At 35.5% G+C, this 23,737-nt stretch overlaps 1 protein-coding gene across 2 annotated transcripts in view; it reads right to left on the bottom strand.

Annotated features, from left to right (window-relative positions):
- The window catches only part of esr2b (estrogen receptor 2b), a 28,031-nt gene extending 4,956 nt beyond the window's left edge, over positions 1 to 23,075 (bottom strand). Inside the window, exons 1-8 of one of the 2 annotated variants that reach the window (XM_055170329.2) lie at positions 22,867 to 23,075; positions 9,829 to 10,346; positions 9,524 to 9,714; positions 8,510 to 8,626; positions 7,815 to 8,174; positions 7,598 to 7,736; positions 2,117 to 2,250; positions 90 to 273 (exon numbers count right to left, since the gene is read on the bottom strand). In XM_055170329.2, coding sequence (XP_055026304.2) covers positions 90 to 273; positions 2,117 to 2,250; positions 7,598 to 7,736; positions 7,815 to 8,174; positions 8,510 to 8,626; positions 9,524 to 9,714; positions 9,829 to 10,265 — 1,562 coding nt within the window. In that variant the 5' untranslated portion in view covers positions 10,266 to 10,346; positions 22,867 to 23,075. The remainder of the gene's footprint in view (positions 1 to 89; positions 274 to 2,116; positions 2,251 to 7,597; positions 7,737 to 7,814; positions 8,175 to 8,509; positions 8,627 to 9,523; positions 9,715 to 9,828; positions 10,347 to 22,866) is intronic. The other variant, XM_055170330.2, reaches the window with a different exon arrangement.
- Positions 23,076 to 23,737: the final 662 nt, after the last annotated feature.

Genomic DNA, 23,737 nt, shown 5'->3' with positions numbered 1-23,737 from the left:
GTAAAAGAGAAATCACAGTATATAAATTACCCAACTTCTGTGCAGTAGACAAAAGCTGCAAAAACCACACACACAGTCTCCAGGGGTACCTGAGATGTCGAATATGTGATAGCAGCATCAGCAGGTGGGCGAGACGAATGGATTGCTGTTGCGTGGACAGTCCAGTTCTGGAGATGGTCCAAACCAGAGCATCGGTCACTGAGTCCAGCAGCTTCAGAACCTTCCCTCGACTATCCACATCTGCAGGAGTCTCCGGCAAGCTTGAACAGTTATCTGTTAATACAAACAAAACAAGAGATCTGAGACAGTAAAAGAAAAAATACAATAAGGTTCAAATTAGGACCACTATTGAAAATGTGCATTTTTAAGTAAGAATTTGGAGCGTTTACCAAGGGAAAAAATGCACTAAAATCCTTATATGTTACTTGCTATATGTAACAAACTGATGATTTGAATCTATTAACATTTGCAGTCCACATGGAGATACAAATAAATAAAGAATTTGGTTCCAAAATTAGCTACCACCAAAATAAGTAATGTATCAGTATTAAATAGTAAATTCTTAAAGGAACAGTATGTAAACTGGTACTGCAATGACAAAACTTGTGGCTAAAACTGGTACTGCAATCACACAACTGGTGGCCAATACACAACATGACAACATAAACATCAGTTGAGGGCTGCAACTTCACTTTTTAAACGACAATATCCTGGCCAGACCACTGTTGTCAGTGATAGAAGTATTTGAAATGAAAATGATTTCTTCATGTCTAGTGACATATAAGGGCCATTTTATGATTAATTGATGCAAATTTCTTACATACTGTTCCTTTAATTGTATGCAAAATCCGATATCCACCATGTTATTCTGTCATCTTTTCTCCCTTTTTTCCAATCCACAAAAAACCCTAGTCCTCCTTCTCTGCAGGATGCAATAAATCCACTTAACCAATCGCAGCGCACCATTCCACGCATTATAAACAATAATGGCGGCGCTTTGAATACAAACAGAATCCTAGTTTTCCTCATCTAAGTTGTGTATCAACAAACAAACAAAAACAAAATAATACTTTTAATGACATTGACAAACCTGTGGTGGTTTTCTGTGGTGGAGAAGAAACGTAAGCCATCAAAATCGAATAATTTACATCAGAGGCGGAAAAATGCCAGCTGTTGCGTCAATCTTCTGTCATGCTTACACATTGACCCCAGCAGATCTTATGAAAAACTTTCCATTATTTTACTCAAAGTCAACAAATATCTAGCAGGACAAAACATTTTACAGCTGATAGTTGTCAAAAAAGTTCAGTGATGACGTCCCAAGGATAACAGCAACAATGACAGTGTTCTTAATATGACATAGTGTTTTGGTTAAAGGTGCAGTGTGTAATTTTTAAAAGGATCTCTTGACACAAATGCAAAATAATATACAAAACTATATTTTAAGGGGTGTATAAAGACCTTTTTATAATGAATTATGTTTTTATTACCTTAGAATGAGGAGTTTTATCTACAAACACAAGGGGTCCCCTTACGTGGAAGTCACCATTTTGTGTCGCAATGTTTCTACAGAAGCCCTTAACGGACAAACTTTTTTACTATGTTGTCTCTGACGATGACATATTTTTCCGGTGGTGGCTACCGTAGCTTCTCTATGCGTTTTAAAAGCAAGGGGTAAGCAGTGGAATGAGCCGTTGGTTGCAATTCGCAACCTGACCACTATACTTCGCTAAAATGTACACACTGCACCTTTAATGCCATTAATGTTTATTTTTTTATCAGTGTGTACCACTAGTCAACTAAACCAATATAACATGGAAAAGGTGAATGCACATTTATATATTAATTCAATAGATTTATAGCATTTGGGGGGGGAAAGTTTTTATAATAAATCCTTGAAAATCAAATTATGGATTTGAATTTTTAATATTATTATAACCTATAGATGCTATGTGAAAGTTTGTAATAGTGATTTTCATCTTGTCACTTTCTTGGTATAGAAGCACATTTTTACCAAAATTAGTCAAAATGGATTTATTTATTTGTTCACTTTGGAACCAAACTCTTCAAATATTACTCTCACACAATAACACACAGAAACAGAGATGTGTCGTACTAGAATTGAGAAGGATCATGGCTTTGAGGCAGACATATTCCTCTCTCTGTAGCTTCAGTTCTCTGAATCTAGAGGTGGTGGCCAGCAGCATGTCAAAGATCTCCATGATGCCTTCAACACAACCCCATTCGTCCCTGAGACAGACAGAGAGATGAAGAGAGAGATTTATATATATCTATATGCTTGTTTTATTGTGATATCGTTTATTTCTTGTCATAATTTGTTTTATGTATAATATTTTGGCAATATTGTAACAAAACATAATCATGCCAATATTTTCGGGGGTGGAAAAAAACAATAGACAAAAAGAGAAAGATTAAGAAAGAGATAGAGATGTACCAGTAGGGAGATAGATGGGGAAAGAGAGATGGGAGATAAAGACAAAAGATTTTTCACTTCAAAAAGTCATGAATCATCACGCAAACACTTTCTCTTTAAATCTTTGCTCTGTTCAAATATGTGCTTTAACCGCTCTAAAAATCAGCCAGCGACACCTGAGATATCTGTCCAAACCAGACCTCATGAGAGTGCAGCGTTGCTCTCTGTGTCCTCTAAGATAAAGCCTTCTGCACATTAAGAGCTTTGTTTTATTATTATTCTAATGCATACGAGTAGTCAACGTGACATGATGCTTTCTAAATCATATAAGAGGTTTGTAAGAACACACCTAGATTTTAACCGTCACCAGTGGCGGTTCATGACTGCTCTTCCGAGGGATGCAAATTCAAAATATGTGTTCAGAGTGTCATGTGTGTTGCTCGGGTTTTCAAAATATGTGTTTGTTGAGTCATGTAAACCATGTGCATCACGTGTTTTGTCAAAATAAGTGTCTGCTGCACACGCGTCAAAACCATTTATGATAAAAGAGTCGCTCACGTTTACAAAATACACGCAAGACACTCCCTTAACACTAAACTCTGATTATGCATGAGATTCTGCGAGTATCTGTCAAACGTGACCGTCTCTTTTATCATGAACCCTTTGGGCGCATCTGCAGCGGGCACTTATTTTGACAAAACACGTAATGCACATAGGATCTCTCGACAAGCAGTACACATATTTGGAAATTACGAACCACACACATGACGGCTACATACATGTTGAGACTGAACTTCGCATCGTGCGCCCTCGAATAAATGGCTTCCATGAAAGAAGTCACCGGCTGCCACTGTTGATCACTATATGCATGTGTTACTGTGAACCAATGCCATTTTGCTTTCGGTTGCTACTTTCTTGCATGCTTTGGTGACACTTGACAATAAGGTTGTATTTGAGTAAATACATTGGCTAACATGAACTAACAATGACTAATATAGTTTTTCATCATTTATTAATCATTTCTTTTTAATGCCAATACAATTGTCCATGTTAGTTCATTGTGCATGTCAACAGTTACTTATTTTTAATTGTAAATTGTAAAAGTAAATGCTGAATTAAACATAAACTATACAGTGGTGTGAAAAAGTGTTGACCCCCATCCTGATTTGTTTGTTTGTTTGCATGTTTGTCACACTTTAATGTTTCAGATCATGAAACAAATTTAAATATCAATGATATATCAATGGGGCAAATACTTTTTCACACAGGGCCATTAGTGTTTGGATTTTGTTTTCCCTTTATAATAAAAACGTTCATTTAAAAACTGCATGTTGTGTTTACTTATGTTATACTTGATTAATATTTACATTGTTTAATGATCTGAAGCATTAGTGACAAACATGCAAAAAATAAAAAAATAAAAATAAGGAAGGGGGTAAACACTTTTTCAAATTACAGTATGTATTTTAATTATTATAGTTTTTTTTTAAATATATACATTTTAAAAAACTATCATAGTATTTGTCTTTCTTATTATGTTGTTAAAATTTTTATTGTTGCTCACTATTGTTAAAAAATGCAACATTATTGTAAAGAGTTATTGATGTTCTTTTCCTTCTGGAGCAGCCCTCGGTTGTGTAGCTGCATGGCACATAGACATTAAAAAAAGATCTACTTTCTGAGAAAAAATATCTACTTTCTTTGAAAACAACAGCACACTGCGAGTAAATACTGACAGAATGTTCATGTTAGACAGGTGATGTTATCAGCTTCTGTTCTATGTAAATGCTTAATCAGTGCCACGTTGCTGTTGTCATGACACTCAGCACACGTCATGTTTTCAGTCGACTACATGTGCAAATAAACACAAAGGCAGTGTCCTGTGTCACTACGGTATAAATGTTTAAATATATGCAAACAACACAAAAAATAATTCACTAGTCAGTATACAAACTGATAAAAGACCCGTTACGTCTACATGGGTATTAAAACGCAATTGCTGTGAATAACATTTTATATAACTAAAATTCTAACAATGTAAGACAATAGATGCATTTTAAAGTTAAATCTCAACATTTCTTGAATTGTTTTAAAAGCAAGACTTTAAAATGATCTACAAAATAAGGTCTGGAGTCTGTAAACTACTTCATGTGGCATTCACTGCAAAAAAGCAAAGCTGTTTTGATCATATTTGTGTTCAGATAACCTCACAGCGCAAGTCAGCAGAGAATAAAAGCACATAGCGCCTCATACACACACACACACACACACACACACTCACACACAACCATGTGTGAAAAATGAGTAGTGTAAACTAAGCTATTGTTATGAGAACATACCAAGGTTAGTTAAGACCCTAGAGATAATTACCAAGGAAGAAGAATATTCAGTTCCATAGACACATGACCAAATAAACAATGTACACACACACACACACACACACACACACACACACACACACGCACACACACACACATGAAAAATGCATCTATACACAACAAAACATAAATAATCATTTAGCATGTAGTTTGCCTAATCAATGGATTTCAACAAGCATACCATCACGGCTCTCACACATATACTGACATAGACATAAACAAACACATAGACCCCTACACACATAACAGTAGATTATCTGAAGGCCAATGAATAATCCAACAACACTAGAGCTACTTGTGTTACCATCACACCAGATATGAGCCAGTCTCTCCCACTGATGGAGGACGCCTTTTTTGGTTTCCAACTAATCTAAGGCCTACTTCATGGACACAAATCAAAATATTCCCTTAGGATAATAGTTCAAAGCAGGAGTCTCTATCAAGAATGAAAACTGATATTGTACAGAAAATGATGTGCAACCTATAAAAAAGCATGAATGAATCTTACGATTGCGGATTACTTTATATTACTCCACTACATTAGATAAATATTCATTTAGGCTAAAGCCCGCCTCAAAATGGCCTTTCACATTGATTTCAATCCGTGACACATCCTTACTCGGTCAATATTGATCTTTGACACAGACTTACTAAGTCTATATTAAAAATATCAAGATTATATTTTCACAGAATCTTCTTTACATTATGTAGGATGACTTTATGGACAAACCAGTGTTTACAGTGGCCCAAAAGAGGGGCCAGTAATTTTTTTTTTTTTTTTTTTTTTTGCTGACTCGACGACTCCTATATTGAAGGGGTTTTATATTCAGCAGTCAACAGACAACCTTGTAAAAATATGAAAACCTTTTATAAGTTTGTGGATTTGCTTGAGCTAGAAATAGCTACTGAACATAAATAAAATGTGCAAAAGGATTTTGAAAAAAAAACCCTTAGAAAGAGCTACTGTAGAAAAAGAGCTATTGAACATAAATAAAATGTGCAATGATAAATGCTAAAACTAGTTGTTCAGATAGAAAGAGCTTGAAAAAAAACCCTTTAAAATTACACCAAGACCATGTCTATGGGTTCAAGAATAACAAAATACTGTCCATTTGAAACTCGAAAGCCATCACTTTATTTTGCCCCATTGTTTTCCATTTTGCGGGTGGTAAAACTCCCGGTGCGTCGTTCCGCACATCGCCTGAGGAAATCCGAAATTGCGTTGAGGGAACCAAACTGACATCCGCGACAGCAGAGATTGTCATGTACCTACAAAAGGGTATTTGCTAAAGCTTGCGTCTGACCTGCAGGTATCATTCTTGCTTGGTGGGATGTCAGCCAGCAAGTCCTCTGATTCTGACCTTGTTCTTTTATTCAGAGTCTAAAACAAGGAGGGCATATTAGGTGTTCATTGTATTTTTATTTTAACCGAGCAGCTATGGTTGCGCATTTCACACACAAACACACAATCCGGACCACGTTGACACTGACTGACAGCAGAAAAGCGACGCATGCGCTTTTAACTCATAAACCTCAAGAGTGTATGGGTAATGTAGTCTCTGCTCTCGGTGGGACGAATTAAAAAGCGTACATTGTGAAGGGCGCTCTGAAAAACGTCAGTGCAACCAAAGGATTAAATTAAACCTCTGATTTAAACAGATGTGCAAATGAGTGTTCCGGTACACTAAAAGCACGTTCTGGGTGCAGGGAGAGGTGGTGGTACTGAGTACCGGAGCGTTCCGGCCCACTTAAAGCACTGGTACAAACAGTAAATCACAATGGGTTTACCAACCAGCAACCTTCTGTTCTCTCTTTTGAATCCCAAACGGAGGTTACTAAACTGCATTTTATCAACTGGTCGCGAGAGACAGACTCCAAAAGAGATGAAATCCCATAGAGATAAAAATGCTTCAAAAATGTTCTTCAGAAACCTACGGATGATGTCACGGACACTACGTATATTGTTTAATACAGTCTATGGTTTTCACACGTAGGGTCACATATTTTAAATTCAGGAAATAGAAACAAAAGGTATTTTTTAATGTCTGCTCTGTCTAGTCATGTGATACATTTTGAGCTTTGGGGTTTTTGAACATTTTGTCATCATACCTATAAAAGATTTTAAAAGTCCAAGTGAGTCAACATGAAATCATTCATATCCAAGTTAATCCAGATAATCCTTTGAGATAAAAAATGTAAAACTTGACCTGATTTATCAATTTATTTGCAATAATACACCAATTCTATTCTATATGTATTCTATATATTTAAAAATGTCTGTGCAAAAAGGGCTACACTATAAATAAAATTGAAATGAATTAAACTGAACAGGCATCATAGCACACATACTACAGTTCTGTATGTACCAGTAGATGGTATGGGAAGAGAAAAAAAATATATTCATCTTTGTCAAAATTCCAACTGTATACTATCACGTTTCTTTCTTTCCGAATTCTGGTCATAGTTGTTTGCAAAAATCAACAACTATGACAACTATTGTTGCACATTGTGCTGAATCCATCATTACCATAGCAACCAAAGGTGGTAAAAAGGCAGAATGAAAACACTTAACACAATACAGATAATCAGTGCTAATCCAAACTGTGTCCAAACTGTAATCTCCTAGAATCGTGTTCTACTTTGAATTCCTGAAAGTGTTTTGAATGGATCAGTATTATTATTACATTTCCTTCTGTATGTTGAAGTTTGCTATGCTTGGGCATACACACAAATCAATGTGACATGTGTGCTGTGTAACAAATTGTCTTCCAGTTAAAGGTTTTACCGGTTGAGCTTGAGGTCTGGTGAGAAGATGAGTTTCCCAGGATGATCTACGGATCTCCACATCAGTCCCAACATCAGAATATCCAGCCAACAGCATTCCAACAGATGCACCTGATCGGACAAACACAGCTCCACGAAACCTGTGCGACGCACAAACATATTCAGATCACTTTTGACTTAGGTATTCGTTTAAACTATTTAGATATAGACTGATCTACCTGGTATTTTTTTAGCCCAGCTGATCATGAGCACCAGTTCCCTGTCAGCGAGGTTGGTTAGTGACATCATCATGCTGGCCTCAGTGTACGGCTTCTGCACCTGCTCTTTCAGGTAAATCTGAGGAGGCTCCGCCTCCAGAATACAGTTCACCAGCTGTTCAGCGGAGAGGCCCAGGCCACGCCCCTCGGGATCACCCCCAGAAGGGACGAGGTGATGAGGGGAGATGAGTGGAAATTCTAGATGATGCTGGGAGCGACCTCTGACCCCTAACGTTCTGCCTGAGCCGCCTGAGCTGTCTCTTGTCTGGGGATGGCGACGATGACGGGCACCACGGTAACTGCACCGTTCTCGCCTCACACCTGTTTACAAACACAATTACACAGAAATGCACACTGTCGAAAACACAGACATACTCATATTGGCATCTTTCATGCATAATCCACCCATCATTGTGTTTTATTTCACAATATGACAAATTAAAACTTTCTTTTGGTTGCCAGAAGTTTGTGGGAATTTATTACTGTTTGATACTGAAGGATTCTTTTAATTCTCTCATTATTTGCTATTCCTGTCATGACCTTTATTCATTATTAGTGTGCTGCAAAATTTTTGAAAAAGTGTGAACAGTCTGTGAAGTTTGATAAAATGGGGAGTTTTTGTTTGCTATACTAAAAAGGGAGTTTTGACTGCCTACCACACTTCATCATGCCCACTTCATAGCACTTGCGGAGTCGACAGGCCTGACAGCTCTTACGACGACTCTTGTCGATGGTGCACTGGTTGGTGGCTGGACAAATGTAGTCATTGTGTCCTGAGAAAGACAGGGAGACACCAAACTTCTTAATCTTGCAAGATCTTCCATGTCCAAAATCATCTTTTAATTAAGTGTTACAAAACATCCTTCTCAAAGGGAACTCCACTTTTTTGAAAATGTTCTCATTTTTCAGCTCCCCTAGAGTTAAACATTTGATTTTTACCGTTCTAGAATCCATTAACTGATCTCCGGGTCTGGCGGTATCAGTTTTAGCATAGCTTAGCACAATCCATTGAATCTGATTAGACCATTAGCATCGCGCTATAATCAAAGAATTTCGATATTTTTTCTATTTAAAACTTGACTCTTCTGTAGTTACATCGCGTACTAAGAAAGAGTCAAGTTTTAAATAGGAAAAATATCTAAACTCTTTGATTATAGCGCAATGCTAATGGTCTAATCAGATTCAATGGATTATGCTAAGCTATGCTAAAAGTGATACCGCCAGACCCGGATATCAGCTAAATAGATTCCAAAACTGTAAAAATCAAATGTTTAACTCTAAATGAGCATATTTTCAAAGAAAGTGGAGTGTCCCTTTAATATATCTTTTTAACTCAGGACAACACTAGGAGATTTTAGCAGGAACATCACTAAATGACCTGGGATCACATTTGAAACCGGAGGAAATGTCATCTATGACAAGAGTGTTCCTGACCTTTAAAGAATACAATTGGGTGTGATTCTAATGTTTACTATTTGTAGGCGTTTTGATGTCTGGCCTTTTGCGTACTGTTCCTTCCTTTAATTCAAAGACCAAAACAAACATGTTATAAATTCTTAAGATGGAACATAGTGCACTAAACTACAATGAACATAAATTACTTATTCATCCTAAGAGGGACAAAAAGACGGAAGACATCAGGAGATGTTATTGAGGTTCATAAACGTTACCTTGAATGCTTCGTTTGAAGAAAGCCTTGCACCCCTCACATGACCAGACCCCGTAGTGATACCCAGAGGCGTAGTCATGACACACTGCACAGAAGTGTGTGTCTCCTTTACCCAAAATGTCTGATGAAGGATCAAAGCCATCATCGCCTTCTAGTTGCTGCCCTAACAGCTTTGCCTGGGTAAGGACAGAACTATAAAATGATGAAGAAATTAAACAGTTAAAGAGAAAAAACATCCTTTTGCCATAAGATTACCAATATATTGGGGATTAGTTTTGTATTACTGCACATGATGTCCATTCTCACCTGCTTTGGTTAAATGTGTTTGTCTCGCCGTCCTCCCAGGCGCCGTGTGTATGTGTTTCACTGTAGGCCAGTGGAGGCGGGCAGTGCAGAGACAGAGAAGCATGTGTGCTGTGAGGAGGCCAGAAGATTGTTGGACTGAGTGGGACCAGGTTTTCAGACACGGGTGGACGGGGATACCCCAGCACTCTGGAGGACACCGGGCTGTACACTGTTAGAGCTCTGTGGTTGAACTCTCCCCCTTGTGGTGGTGAGTAACCCTGACTTGTGTCCACATAAGGAGAAGGAATGCAGATGGTCTGGGTGTCCATGCTAAGCGGGGAAGTGTAGACAGAGGGTAAGAGGGCGGATGAGTCCCCACGATGGACCTTGCCAGAGCACAGTTCCTGCTGGAGCGTACGGGAAGCTGACTCAGGAACCGGCCCAGGGGAAGAACTCATTCTGGGTATGAGAACTCAAGTGAGGTCCTGGATTAACAGATCAATGCATTGCAGACAGGACTGTTTCAGGGGAAGCCTTTTCTGGAAAAAATATTAACATTTTTATAAATTAGACTGAACACCATCTGGCACAAGCATTTGATATTTCCAAATTGTGGTCAGTGTGGTTTTTAAAGTGTTGTCTGCATTTCCTCTAATAGCATCTGAATCAATTTTCATGATTTTTTGCAGACACTGGTCACACTGGTCTGGACAAAGTGAAGACAATATAACATTCTTAAAAAATTAGGTTTGTCAGCGATTGTCAAAAACTCTTTGTTTGAATATTTTTCCCTGCAAAAGTGACAGAAGAAGAGAAAAAACATTGCTGAGGAAGCACATGATACACATTATTTCTAAATGTGTCTCAGGTGCATGACGTAAAGTGAGTCTGGTGCTATGGAGGGAGATAAACAGCCTCTGTGGGAGGTTACACTGCTCTTTCCCACACCCGGACAGACAGCATAACTGCTTTGATAGTTTTTTTCTGTTTTTTTTTTTTTGTAAATGACATATTGAAAGGTGCTACTCTAGGAAATGATTTTTGATCGCTATAACATTGTACTGATAGCTGTCAAAAACGGGCAGAATTCCATAAAAGCAGACTTTAAATCAATCACAAAGATTTCAGTGTAATTTTGCAGCCTGTGGAAATGACTTTGAAAAGAGTATTTAACATTCACAACACTTTACAACTTTTAGAAGTCTATAACTTTCAGAAAAGTCTGTAATTTTGCACAGGAATTTAACTTTCAAAAAATCCACGAGATTCTGAAGAGTTTATAACCTTCAGGAAAGTCTGCACTTTTAGACAAGTCTGTCACTTTCAAAAGAATCTATAACTTTTGGATAAGCCTACACAGTTTAAAAAAATGTGTAGACCAGCTGTCAGTCACTGGGGCAGTACCCTTTAACCCCTTTAACTGTCACCCCCACCCCTTTTGAGTGGGGGATGAAAAGGTGATGTGCACCTTCAAATGAATATAAATCTGTCATTCTCTGTCTTAGTCTAATCTTGGTCTACTTTTAAAGAAGACTACTGTAATGAAAATCAACATATATTTTTATATATTTACTTTAACTTAACAAATTAAATCAAACAATTTCAACTTATTTTTATAAGTTATGTCAACTTAATACAAGTCAAAACTAAAACTAAACTAAAACTTAAAATAGAAAGGTTGAATTGACTTGCAAAGTTTTAACTTCATGCTGCATTTTTTTACAGTGTGTAGTTGTTAATATTAAATAAAAAGAGTTAAAGCAGTTTAAGTTTAGTTAAAAAAAAATTCTAAACTATACTAGTCAACATTAGAAGTGGATCAAAAACGTTAATCAAAGTTGTCCTAAGACTAGAACGGGTATTGGGTATTGGTTTTAAGACAACTTTTAGGAAACATTTTGATCCAAATTTCAAGTTAAAATAAAAAATATATATTTTTGTCAGAATTTTGATGGGGTTTTTTTTCAACAAAGGCCACTAAGTGTCATTGGTTTGCGACATACTATTGTCACAAATTAATAAATTATTTGCACTGCATTATTATTACTATTAAAACATTAAAACATGAAAACTTCATTCTTAGATCTTTCCAATGATATATAGGTTGTCCTGTTTTTAAGATTTACGCAATTTTCATCAGACGCAAGCACATTGTCACGGTTGGGTGATTCTCACGAAATCCAGACTTAAAAGGTGTCCAGATTTTTTTAAAAGCCATTGAAGCCAATTTTTTTGCACATATAAGATTAAGGTCTGAACTTACTATACCCATTATTTTTAGAGGATTTAAAACATATTTCCTATAGAATTATTTAATTTTTTTAATTATCATTATCAAAAATTATCATTACCGCAACATGATATTACATTAAATATATGCATTTACAAACTCATGTTTCGGTAATGAGAACTAAAAAGTTGTCTAGGGACTATGAACAACAAAATTTCAACTTTTATCTGGAGAGAAAAAATAAGAACTGTTTACCTGGTAGCCATCTTCAGTGTCACAGTCAATTATGTCCCTTCCAACAATTTTTTTTTTAAATGTTAGTTCCTTGAGGGCTTAAACAATAATTGAAAATTGTTCTTGGACACATTTATATCTTTACTATTGTCTGTACATTTACCAATGATCACCAAATAGCACATGTTTCTTTACTGTGAATGTTTATAGTATAACATGCACTGAAGCTTTTTATTTTTTAGATTTTTTAATTATAAATATTTCTATTTCAAAGAACCTAAATCCAGTCATGGACACGTTGCGGTAATAAAATGTTCCCCTTAAATGTAGAAAAAACAACAAAATTGGTTTGTATGATGTCATTTGAAATCATGTGCAAAATAGTACATGAAATGATGTTTGTAACTGTATGCTTCTTATTTTGATACTCTTACTTTGCATTTACTTTTTTATCAAAATGTTTCATGACACCTCATAAGTCTAATTTCGCAAAAACCACCCAGTTACGCGTCTGGACAAAACTTAACTTCCGGTCTATGTTTGTGTAATGGTGTGGCTAATGGCTAAACTGAACTCTGGAACAACCCTGCTGAAAATAAAACATATTTTGGTTTCCTAAAGACAAGGGGAGACGATGTTCATGGATCACAGTTATGTAAAGGGAAGTTTGGCAGCCGATCTTAAGTTAACATTGTATACATTAATCAGTTTACAATAGCTCAGTGTAGTTTTGATACGCTTTAGCTATGATCTGAACTATGATGATGTCAGAAATAAACTACTCTAAAAGGTTGTTGTTATTGATTCTTTGCATAAGTTTACCGGAAGTTAAGTTTGTTCCACGAAAGCCGTTTATGTTGTTACTGCTGAAACCGTCTATAGGACATTAGTGTTATAAATATGTAATAAAAGTGGGCCCACCTGAGGGCCCATGAAATTTTGGAAAATTGCTATCACTATTTCATTCTTCTCACAAAAACTACATGCTTAGAGCTTTCCAATGATAAAGTTTGTTGATGATAGTTTGTCAGACAGGTCTGAAATTTTTCTTGCATCACATTATCCATGTTTACAACAATTAACATTCTTCAACACAAAAACAAAACGCATTATAAATTACATCTTCTTAAATAATACAACATATACTTTACCCTTCTACAATTACATCACATTCACAGTACTCTTGATTTTTGACTTTTGGTTAATCTTCTTATTTGCCTGATGCACAAAATAATTTTTCAGCTTAACTTTATTAAAATCTTGGGACTCTATATCTCCGTTTGATAGTAGTAATTCAGGACACAGACATAAAGAACATGAGAAGGATCTGTTTTCTTACTTCGAATGATAAGACGATTAATAAAATATATTTTACAAAGAGCATCAATATGATCATTCCAAGATAACACATTGGCACATTGTTGATTATGTCAGGTTTAGAATAAGATATTAGTGTTATAAATTAAGAGTTTCGTTGCAAAACAAGATAAATCCGTTTTTTTAATTGTTCAGAAATCTCGTTTTTTTGGTTGTGCATTCCAATTAATATCAATTCAACTGCAGTTGGTTTGTTTTGATTTAGACCTTCACAACTTAAAACATACAGCTAAGTAGCACCATAAAACAAATAATATGATAACATAATAATAGACATGTTTTGACAAAAAAGTAAAAAAAAATGGATTTATCTCGTTTTGCAATGAAACTCTTCAAATATTTAATAACAACTTCAAAAGAGTATATAACTATTAAAAGAATCTGTAACTTTCTGATAATCCTGTATATTTTAGGAATGTATGTACCTTTCAGAGGAGTCAGTTGATGGATTACAGTAGAAGCATGTTGGGTTAATTGTTGGTTTTAATTCAAATGTTTATCCAGTAAGAGATTTAGAGGGGAAAGTTCTTTTAAACTGCCTGCCACAAGGGTCCAGGGTCCACTGTGCTTTGTGTAACATTGTAACCAAAGAGGAACAAACTGACTATGAGAATTCTCAATATTAAGCTAGCTAGAATAAACAGCAACCCAGCATGCGTGTATGAAAGATTTAAACAGCAGTTAGTACATATGTCGACACTTCAGGGTGGTTTAAATGACGCAAGCCAGCATCATCAAATGGATAAAGTGTTGACTGATATAAGATAGCGCCTGTCTCCAAAGTATTACAAATTTTATGTTTGCTAAATCGTTTCTGGTTTAAAATGATACATTTATAGTAATGCTTCTCTCATACTCCTTTTATATATTTGTTTCAGGCACAAAGACATCCACTAAAAACCTCCCAGTTGGGAAAATAAAATATCTGCAGTATCAAAATCCGCAAAGAGATCTCTGTGTGTGTTTCTGAATTTCTTGAAGAATCGTAAAATGCTCTAAAAATGCACTCAATGCCTTACTCATAACTTAATATACACAAATATTAATGAAAATGCTCTATTAGCTCAAGATATTCTGATTTATTTAAAAAAAAAAAAGAAATTTGGATGATCACATCCGCAGGATTAAAAATGTAAAATGTGTTAAACAAAGAAAACCTACTGTACTGTTACTGATGGATGAAAGCATTAAACGTATCAAATTAAAATATATTTCATACACAAATGCTTAAGAGGCCTAATATGTGTCCAATTTGTGAATGAATTCTGCAGATTGAGTATTTTAATGATTAATACTGGAATCTGAGATGCAATTTGGAGTTTTTGAATGCAAGAGATGACTTAGCAATAAAACTACTCAAATAGTTTACAGTGAATTATAACCAAGAGTTCAACGTGGAAATTCCCTGAATATTTTTCCATCCATCTACTCCATGTGACATCACTCAAAAGTCATGGATTTACTTATGAGTTACAAGGACAGTGAAATAGTCAAAGAAAATAATGATTATATAATAATGATTATATACATATATATATATATATATATATATATATATATATATATATATATAACAAAAATGTGAATGACTTCAAATTGCATATATGAAGAGTTTGGTTCCAAAACGCAATAAATCCATTTTGACAAATTTCTGTAAAAACGTGTTTTCTATACCAAGAAAGTGACAAGATGAAAACCACTATTTTCTGTTACAAACTTTCACATAGCATCTTAAGGTTATAAAAACATAAAAAATTCAAATCCATAACTTGATTTTCAAAGATTTATTATAAAAACGAATTCTTTTATCCACAAAATGCAATAAATCCATGACAGTTTTTATTTCAAAATGCTATAAATCTATTAAATCAATGTATAAATGTGCATTCATCTTTACCATTTTATATTTATTTAGTTGACTAGTGGTATACAATGGTTAAAAAACTAACATTAATGGCATTAACCAAAACACTTACTTTGTTATATTAAGAACACTGTCATTGCTGCAGTTATACTGGACGTCGTCTCTTTACATTTTTCACAGCGATCAGCTGTAAAATGTTTTGGTCCTGCTCGACTTTCGTTGATTTTGAGTCAGATAATGTAAAGTTTTCATAAGATCCTCTGGGGTCAATGTGTTAGCATGAGAAGCTTGATGTTGTCGGGAGAACAAGCACCCGAGTGCCTCTCGCGGAAATTATTAGATGTTGATGGCTTACGTTTCTTTCCCGTCACAGAAAACCATCACAGGTTTATCAATGCTATTAAAGTATAATTTTGTTTTGTTTGTTGATCACGAAGTACAAAGTAGATGAGGAAAACTAGGACTCCGTGTCCTAGCGCGCCGCCATTGTTTGTTTACATTACGTGACTGGTGGGCTGCAATTATAGGAATGGATTTATTGCGTTCTGTATAAAAGGAGGAGTGGCGTTTATCGCATTTTGGGAAAAAAGGGAGAAACGATGACAGAATAACACGGCGGATATTGGATTTTGCGTCAAATTAAGAATTTACTTTTAACTAACTGACCTGATATAATACAGATTTTGGCAGTAACTCATTTTTTTCAAAAATGGCTGTATCGTGTTTTGGAACCAAACTCTTCATATATTGTAAATACATTTTATAATTAAAACCAACAAAAATTATGAATGACAAATATTTGCACAAATCAGTCAGTATATTTCAGTATGTCAGGTCGCAGACATACAATTAAAATAACAACCAAATGTTAAGTTTAATACCCTGTTGCCTGCTAGGCTAAAAGTCATCTGTGGGTCTTGGGTCAGACATCTGGCTTATTGCCTCGGTAAACAAAGAGAGTTCAGGTGAGATAATGTAACATCTAACACAATGTGTTTAGTATGAGAGAAGCACACAATAATATAAAAGATTAAACAAATGTTATTTGTCCGGCTGTCCCATATTCCAGTTAGCCCTTTACATGACTGAAGCATGTGCACTATTCATTGTTTACTCGAAAAACACCACCTCCCTCCTAAAATTGATCTGGTGTAGTTTATCTAGTTTTATAATGTGACCCTATCTGTGAAATCCAGGCTAAAGTCTCCAAATCTAAATATGAGATGCATCAAAGTTTGATTACAATCCTTAATCCAGCCAAATATAAAAATTACCCCATAATTTACCATCTTTCAGACAAACACATTTGGAGTTATTTTAGTAAATGTCCTTGCTTTTCCAAGCTTATACTTGGAGAAAACAGGGATCAGGGAACAACTTCTGACTCAAAAAGCTCAAAAAGTGCATCCATCCTTCACAGAAGTAATCCACACGGCTCCAATGGGTTAAAAAAGTATTTTTCAGGTAATCGGTGTATTGTAATAAAAATATTCACATTTTAAACTTTATAAACTATAATAACTGGCTTCCTGTAACGACGCCATCATAAAAACTTAACCTCCTAAGCTTTGGTTTGCATTTTAGATTTCGTTTGGCTTGCATTTTAGATTTCTTCCAGCTATTTGGGGTCAGGAAGAGCAAATAAATATAATAACCAAATATATTTCTTTGAACATGAAGCAGTGTAATTGTCCACGTTTGTGTACAACAGGTTCAAGTTACACAGAATTAAGTATTATGGTGCAAAAAATGTGATGTCAACATGTGTGGACACACCAAGTCTAAAGAGGTTAAGCTGGATTCTCACATATTTGTTTTGTTTTAATTCTATATTATCAACACATTTCTTATCCAATGCATTTAGAAGGTAATGCCTTAAGAGAAGAGATATAATTGTAAAATGTTGCAACAAAAATCAACAAATCCATTAAAGCAATCCGACTGCTTTTTTTCTCGACTTTTTTCAAGTTCAGCAGACCAAAATCACGTGTGACAAAAACCATAGCCAAGTTTTACTTTTACCTTAATTTTACTTCACGGTCACAGTTATTGCTTTTATAGACATGACACAATATATATTTGCTGTTAAACACAGACAATTTTGTAGATTTACCGGAGGTCAGCAAAGCTGGCTCTTTTGTAAAGCTCCGAATGGCTACAAGCCAAACACGCATGCCATTGAACAAAAGGCCAAGGACAGGATGAAGAAACCCCTACACACAACACACAGTGCCTGGGAGAACCTTTCTCCATCTTAATAAGATTCTTCTGCCAAGTTGGAATTTCTTGAAACCTAAACTAGAATTAAGTTTCCGTTTATTTCCTGTTGGGCACCTACAGTCCCACATCACCCCAGTTACCAATACACAACCGTCGACACACATTCACATACACACACAATTATTTGTTTTTGAACTTATCTAGTCATTGACACCAGTCATGTTCTCCTAACTGAGACCTCACAGCAATCACTCATGCTTTTTAGGGAGTGAGGGATGATCATAAAAGCTGGCCTACAAAAAAAAAGAATGAACAGAAGAGAGAAGTGTGTGGAAAAAAAGTGAATACAGAGAATGAGTAAAAATTCAGACAGACCGAATACGATGTATGAAGTCTGATCCAACTTAGCTGTCACTGTTCACATAAAAGTACACCAGTCAACAATCCGCTTGCTTTTGGATGTTCATTGTTTGACTTATATTGACATTATGTGGACAAATATCACAATGTAGGAAAACCTTGTTACTATACGGGTGAATCTCACGAAACCATTGAAACACCACGGCACTAATGATTTTAGCTTTAAAATGTGTAATATAGTAACATTAAAAAGCATCAGAATTAACACAATACTGTGTTCTACCTTGCACAATGTGTGATTTCAACATAAGAATTTATAATTGTAAATTTTATCTCATTTTCTGCTGAAATTCTCATTACCGCAATGTGTCCGGCTTTGTTTGAACATGCGTTATGTTGTAATTTAATCAAATTAACACAAAAATATTAAGAAAAAAAATAAATGGATGTTTTGCTAGACTACTTTACATGACCGAAAAAATATTTACTGAATATTCATGTATAATAATAATGAAGAAAAATTAGGAAAATAATCCGCAACACTTTTTGAGAACAGTTTATGCACACATACAGAATTTTAACAAAGTTTGATTTTGAGTGACCAAGCACATGGACCAGTTACTTCAAGATGGCTACCAGGTAAGATCATTTTTTTACAGTTAATTTGGAATATTGTCTTGTCAGAATGCTTACACGACATCTTGATTATCATTACCGCAACAGATGCTTATTAAATGTTAATTTAATTAATAGAAGCATAATACTTTGATTTTAAATGCATGTGCAGAATCTTCAAATTATGTTCTTTCAGGTTTGTCATGTCATTTTGAAAATATGTTAGTGTTGGTGTTTTCTGACTGTTGCGGTAATGAGATTTTTTAGGACAAATTTTTTTAATTATGTTACAAAAAGTGTTAAATGATAAGTAAAAGTTTTTTAATTAATGTTCCCATTTACTCCAGACTTTGTTTTTCGATGTCTGGTGGGGAAAAAGGTCAATTTAAGCAATTTTTACATTTTCATGCTTGACATTTTTAAAACCAAGTTTTCGTGAAAATCACCCATACACTGTGAAGAATTTAAAATGGCTTAATTAAAATACGAAATAATAAAAAGTATGGCTGATAACATGACAAATGATGATCACGGTTATTTTGCTCAAACTTTTGATCACGATTAAAAATCACGGTTATTCTTTAAGTGAAAAACTTCTATAAGAAGAAAAACTTCAGCATCACTTTCTTCGAATCCGAAAATATCCAAACAATGGAGCATGACCCCTAGGGTGGTCCTTATTTTTCAACTTTTAAAAGTGCATGCTCTCCCCCCACCAATATGTTTAAAAAAAATTAAAAAATTCTATATTAATTAATATTTAGAGGTTGCTCAAGACCTATGAAGTTTAACACATTTGCGTATTATGTGATACTTTGTGCCAGCATGTATAATTGTTTAATAATACATACTTATGGCAGCAATGGATTTATTTGACCCTGCTCCATGCAATTAAAACTCCTGTTTTAGTTGTGATATTTCTTTCAAAGCAAGAAAGCTTCAATGTGAATGATGAACAATAAACAATATGAGACAATAGCTAGCAACACGAAGCAAGTCCACTATATGGTTACTCAGATCAGAAGAGACTAGTGATAGACCGATATATCGGCCGGCCGATATATCGGGCCGATATTTGCGAGTTTTATGTGTATCGGCATCGGCCGATACATGGCTGCGTGTTTGCCAATTTTTCCGGCATAATTTACAGACAGAGTGCTGGAACTCTCAAGCGATTGCAGGTCATGTGACTAAAAGCAACCAACCTTTTCACGACAACATTGAAAGCTCGTCTTAACAGCTGATCATAGCTGAACAAAGTGGGTTTTTTTTCATCTCTATGGGGCGGTTTCCTGGACAGGGATTAGACTAGTCCTGGACTACAATAAATGTAAGAACTGTGCAAACTAATAACATCTCTTTTTAACAACATGCCAAAGATATGTAATTTCGGAAATATTTAAAGGCTTTGAGCAACCTCTATATATTGTAGGAACAATAAAAAAAGTTTGCACAGTGTGTTTTTATTGATATCCTAACACATTTAGAGCGTGAGACTGAAGAGTTGAACATTTAAAAAATTGACCCATAAGGACCATCCTAATGACCCCTTTTTGGGAACTAACGTATGTATTTCTTCCCTTTCTTCTTGTTGCTCTGCCATTATGTTCGTTCAAAGTGAATGACTGTAAATCTTGCAATGCCAACGTACTTCTACCATAACAGGCCGCGCTTGCATTTTAGACGCTGTCACGTCAGGTGCTGTCTGTCATCCATTCCATACTCTGACTCCGCCCATAACTACAAACAAACACATTGCTTGGTCTTTACACATTAATCGTGACAATTTTCGTTAGTTAATTGTGGTGAGCACATATTGTTATCATGATAAAAATATGATTAATCGCACAGCCCTACAAAAAGGATAAAAAAGAATTCGATAATAGAAAATACATCATTAGCTGGTTTATAAACCATAATGTCAATGAAAAGTCCTTATAATGATGGGAGTACCATTTGTGACCAACAAAAGTACTTAAAAGGTTCATTTGTGTTTGTTTTTTCCGCTTGATGTACCAAAATGAAAGCTGACATGACAAATACTGAGAAATGCAACACAGCAAAAACATGATGTACTAACATTCCAGCTATAATAAAAAAAGATCAAAATCTAAATTAGAAATGAATGAGTCATGTACAACCAGTCAAGACGCTGTAAAATGAATTATATCAAAATGATATCAAAGGTGAGTCTGTGTCAATCTTGGCCACACCCCCGGCTAGCTACTTTATATCAAAGCAAGAAACACATACATGGGTCCAATGTACTTAAATCAGGAAAGACTGAGATCTCCACTTAGGCAAGCTTAACTTTTCTATCTCTGTGAATATACGCACACCGTGTATGTGCTGCTTTGAGATTAAAAGTGCATGTACAAAATACATAAAAATGTGAATTTCACATTATTGAGACATTATTAAATTCATAAACTACTCATCTTTTATGTAACTAACATAAAGCAGATTTGACACGAAAAGATGTGCACATATACTGACTACTGTATATAATGCTAGAATCGAATATTTCCACCAGCTGACATAACATGATAGCATCCAGCCTCTGAAGATTGGTTAATTTTTGCCGAAGTCACACTTCACAAAAAAATCCAATCTTTGTATATAGAGGTTACAGTCTGAAAGCATCAGTACAAAAAACAGTGATTTTGAGTGATAACAGGCCATTACATCCAGTAGAAAAACCTTGTCCATTACTTAAAAGGAAAGAGACCTCTGACAGATTTTCTCCCTCACATTCTCCTGGGTTTCTCCCTTCAGCAGATCACATAAAAAAATCACATTAGTTCTGTTCTGGTTTCATTTCAGGTAGGGAAGATCTATGAATAGGAGAATTCCTGATAATCCTGGAGCAAATGTGCCATTATATTTTGGATGAAAAGTAAATGGCTAGAAAATAGACCAAGCCATGATAGAAATATGATGAGATAAAATACAGGACACACAGGTGGTCCTCATTTGGTACAGCAGACCACCGTATTAGACTCTGTTAAAGTAATAACTATAATTTATACACACACTGAGCATGCGATACAGTTCAACATCATATTTGAATGCATATATGATTTGCAAAACTCAGGGTGCCATCACATTAAATGCATATATACATTTTACAACAAGTAGCCTATGTAACTTTTTAGGTTAGTATTTGCACATGTGATCTGTTCATACTTATGACCTGAAATGACCCGCAATGACCCGTCTGCCTACTTAAATGCCCCAGAACCCTCTTCTGCCTCTCATCCAAAACCCTTGTTTCTCTTATCAATATCTTATCATGTTCAGCATTGAGTAATGGAGTGTGTTTGCGCAGAGCTAATAAACAATGTCTGCAAAAGTCCAGAATATGTCAGAGATCTGCAGGCAAATACAAACTCAAATAACCCAATAACTATAAACAATTACATTCTATCATTTTTTATTATCATGTAAAAATTTGTAGTAGCTACATAATTGTTGTCACGTGCATAGTCTATGTTTCACAGATCCATACTTGTGTTGTCAAAACACTTGTGTTGTGAAAACACCGACTTATCTCACCTAAACCAGCTATATTTATTTACAATAAATGGTGCATTTGGCAGATGCCATCATCCAAAGTAACGTACAGCGCGTTCAATCTATACTTTTCAATCAGTGGGTTCCGTCGGGATCGAACCCATAACCCTTGCGTAGTTAACGCAATGATCTACCGATTGAGAGCAAATAGGGCACACAGAAACAGTTAAACCCTCGCAACAGTTTCAGGAAGATTGTGTTTCAAAAAAGTAAGGCGCATTCTGAGTCACTTCACAAGGTTTAGACACGCGCCCAAGTTTGACATAACGCGCGTGAAGATTTTCTAGAACTAGAAGTTTCTTTTCGAAATGTACCTTGGTAAAGTAAAGGAATGAAATGAACAGAAACTACAGTTACGTGAGTAAAATCACAATAAATGAATAAAGTGTAACAGCGTAAGAAGCTTTGAGAATAGGCTATTACTAGAGTTTACTTTAGCTTCTTTTTTGATGGGTGTGCACTAGCTAATACCAAGTTACCACGTTTTAGTTGTAAAACAAAGTAACTATGATGTTTTAGCTAGGAAACTATGGTGACCATTACAAGTTTAAGTAAGGGATGACATTTGTTATTGATGTCCACTTACCGAGAGCAGGCAGCAGGTGATGTGCAGCAGGAGAGCGAAATCTGTTTGATCAGCTGTGGACGCGCAGCGCGGATTTACTGTGCGCGAACAGGGGTAAAAGAGCACGGGTACTGGTAGAGAGAGAGGAAGAGAGAGATGCAACACCTGGCAGTATCCAAATATCGCACGCTGAATGGCTGTACTTTGGCACAAAAAAAATCTTTGGGGATTATTAAAGCGCGTCACCGCCTTCCGCGCCCTCCGGGAACCGCCCCCAGAGTCACTACACGGTATAGAAATTAAGCTACGACACAACATGACAAATATTAATTCTTTTCAAGTTAGTCAAGAAATTTAGTCATTTGTTGACTAAAGACTTGTTTTTGTATTTGCTAGTCAGACACAAATATTCAAGTTAGTCAAAAACACATAAAACAACTATGAAATCGTTTTACAAAGTTAATAAAGACGTTTCAAAGTGCATATAAATTTTCTCTTTGTAAAAATATTCGTCTTTCCAAAAGAAAAGTACCAAAGTTCTGCTGGTTCAAACTACAGGAAACAAGGGCCACAATGGACTGATATGAGGCAATTTTGTATTTAGTAAATTTTTGAGGGTTGAACTTTTCAATCCAAATCCATTATGCAGATATATTGGGGTTATACTGTATATTAGATCAGGGGTCTCCAATTTTTTTGTGAGCAAGGGCTACCTAAATGGATAAAACAATCTGGAGGGCTACTTTTTGATATAGTCTACTCAAAGCTTTTTTGTTGACAAAAAAGTAACATCCAAGCCAAGCTAATATAAAACATATGTAATAAATAAATAAATATCACAATTGAGACTAATAGAATGTGCTTTGGCGGGCACCTCACAGACTCTGTGCAG

This window comes from Misgurnus anguillicaudatus, chromosome 11 (assembly GCF_027580225.2).
Source record: "Misgurnus anguillicaudatus chromosome 11, ASM2758022v2, whole genome shotgun sequence".
Taxonomy (NCBI): domain Eukaryota; kingdom Metazoa; phylum Chordata; class Actinopteri; order Cypriniformes; family Cobitidae; genus Misgurnus; species Misgurnus anguillicaudatus.
The sequence above is the reverse complement of the archived record's forward strand: the minus strand, read 5'-3'. Positions and strand labels throughout refer to the sequence as shown.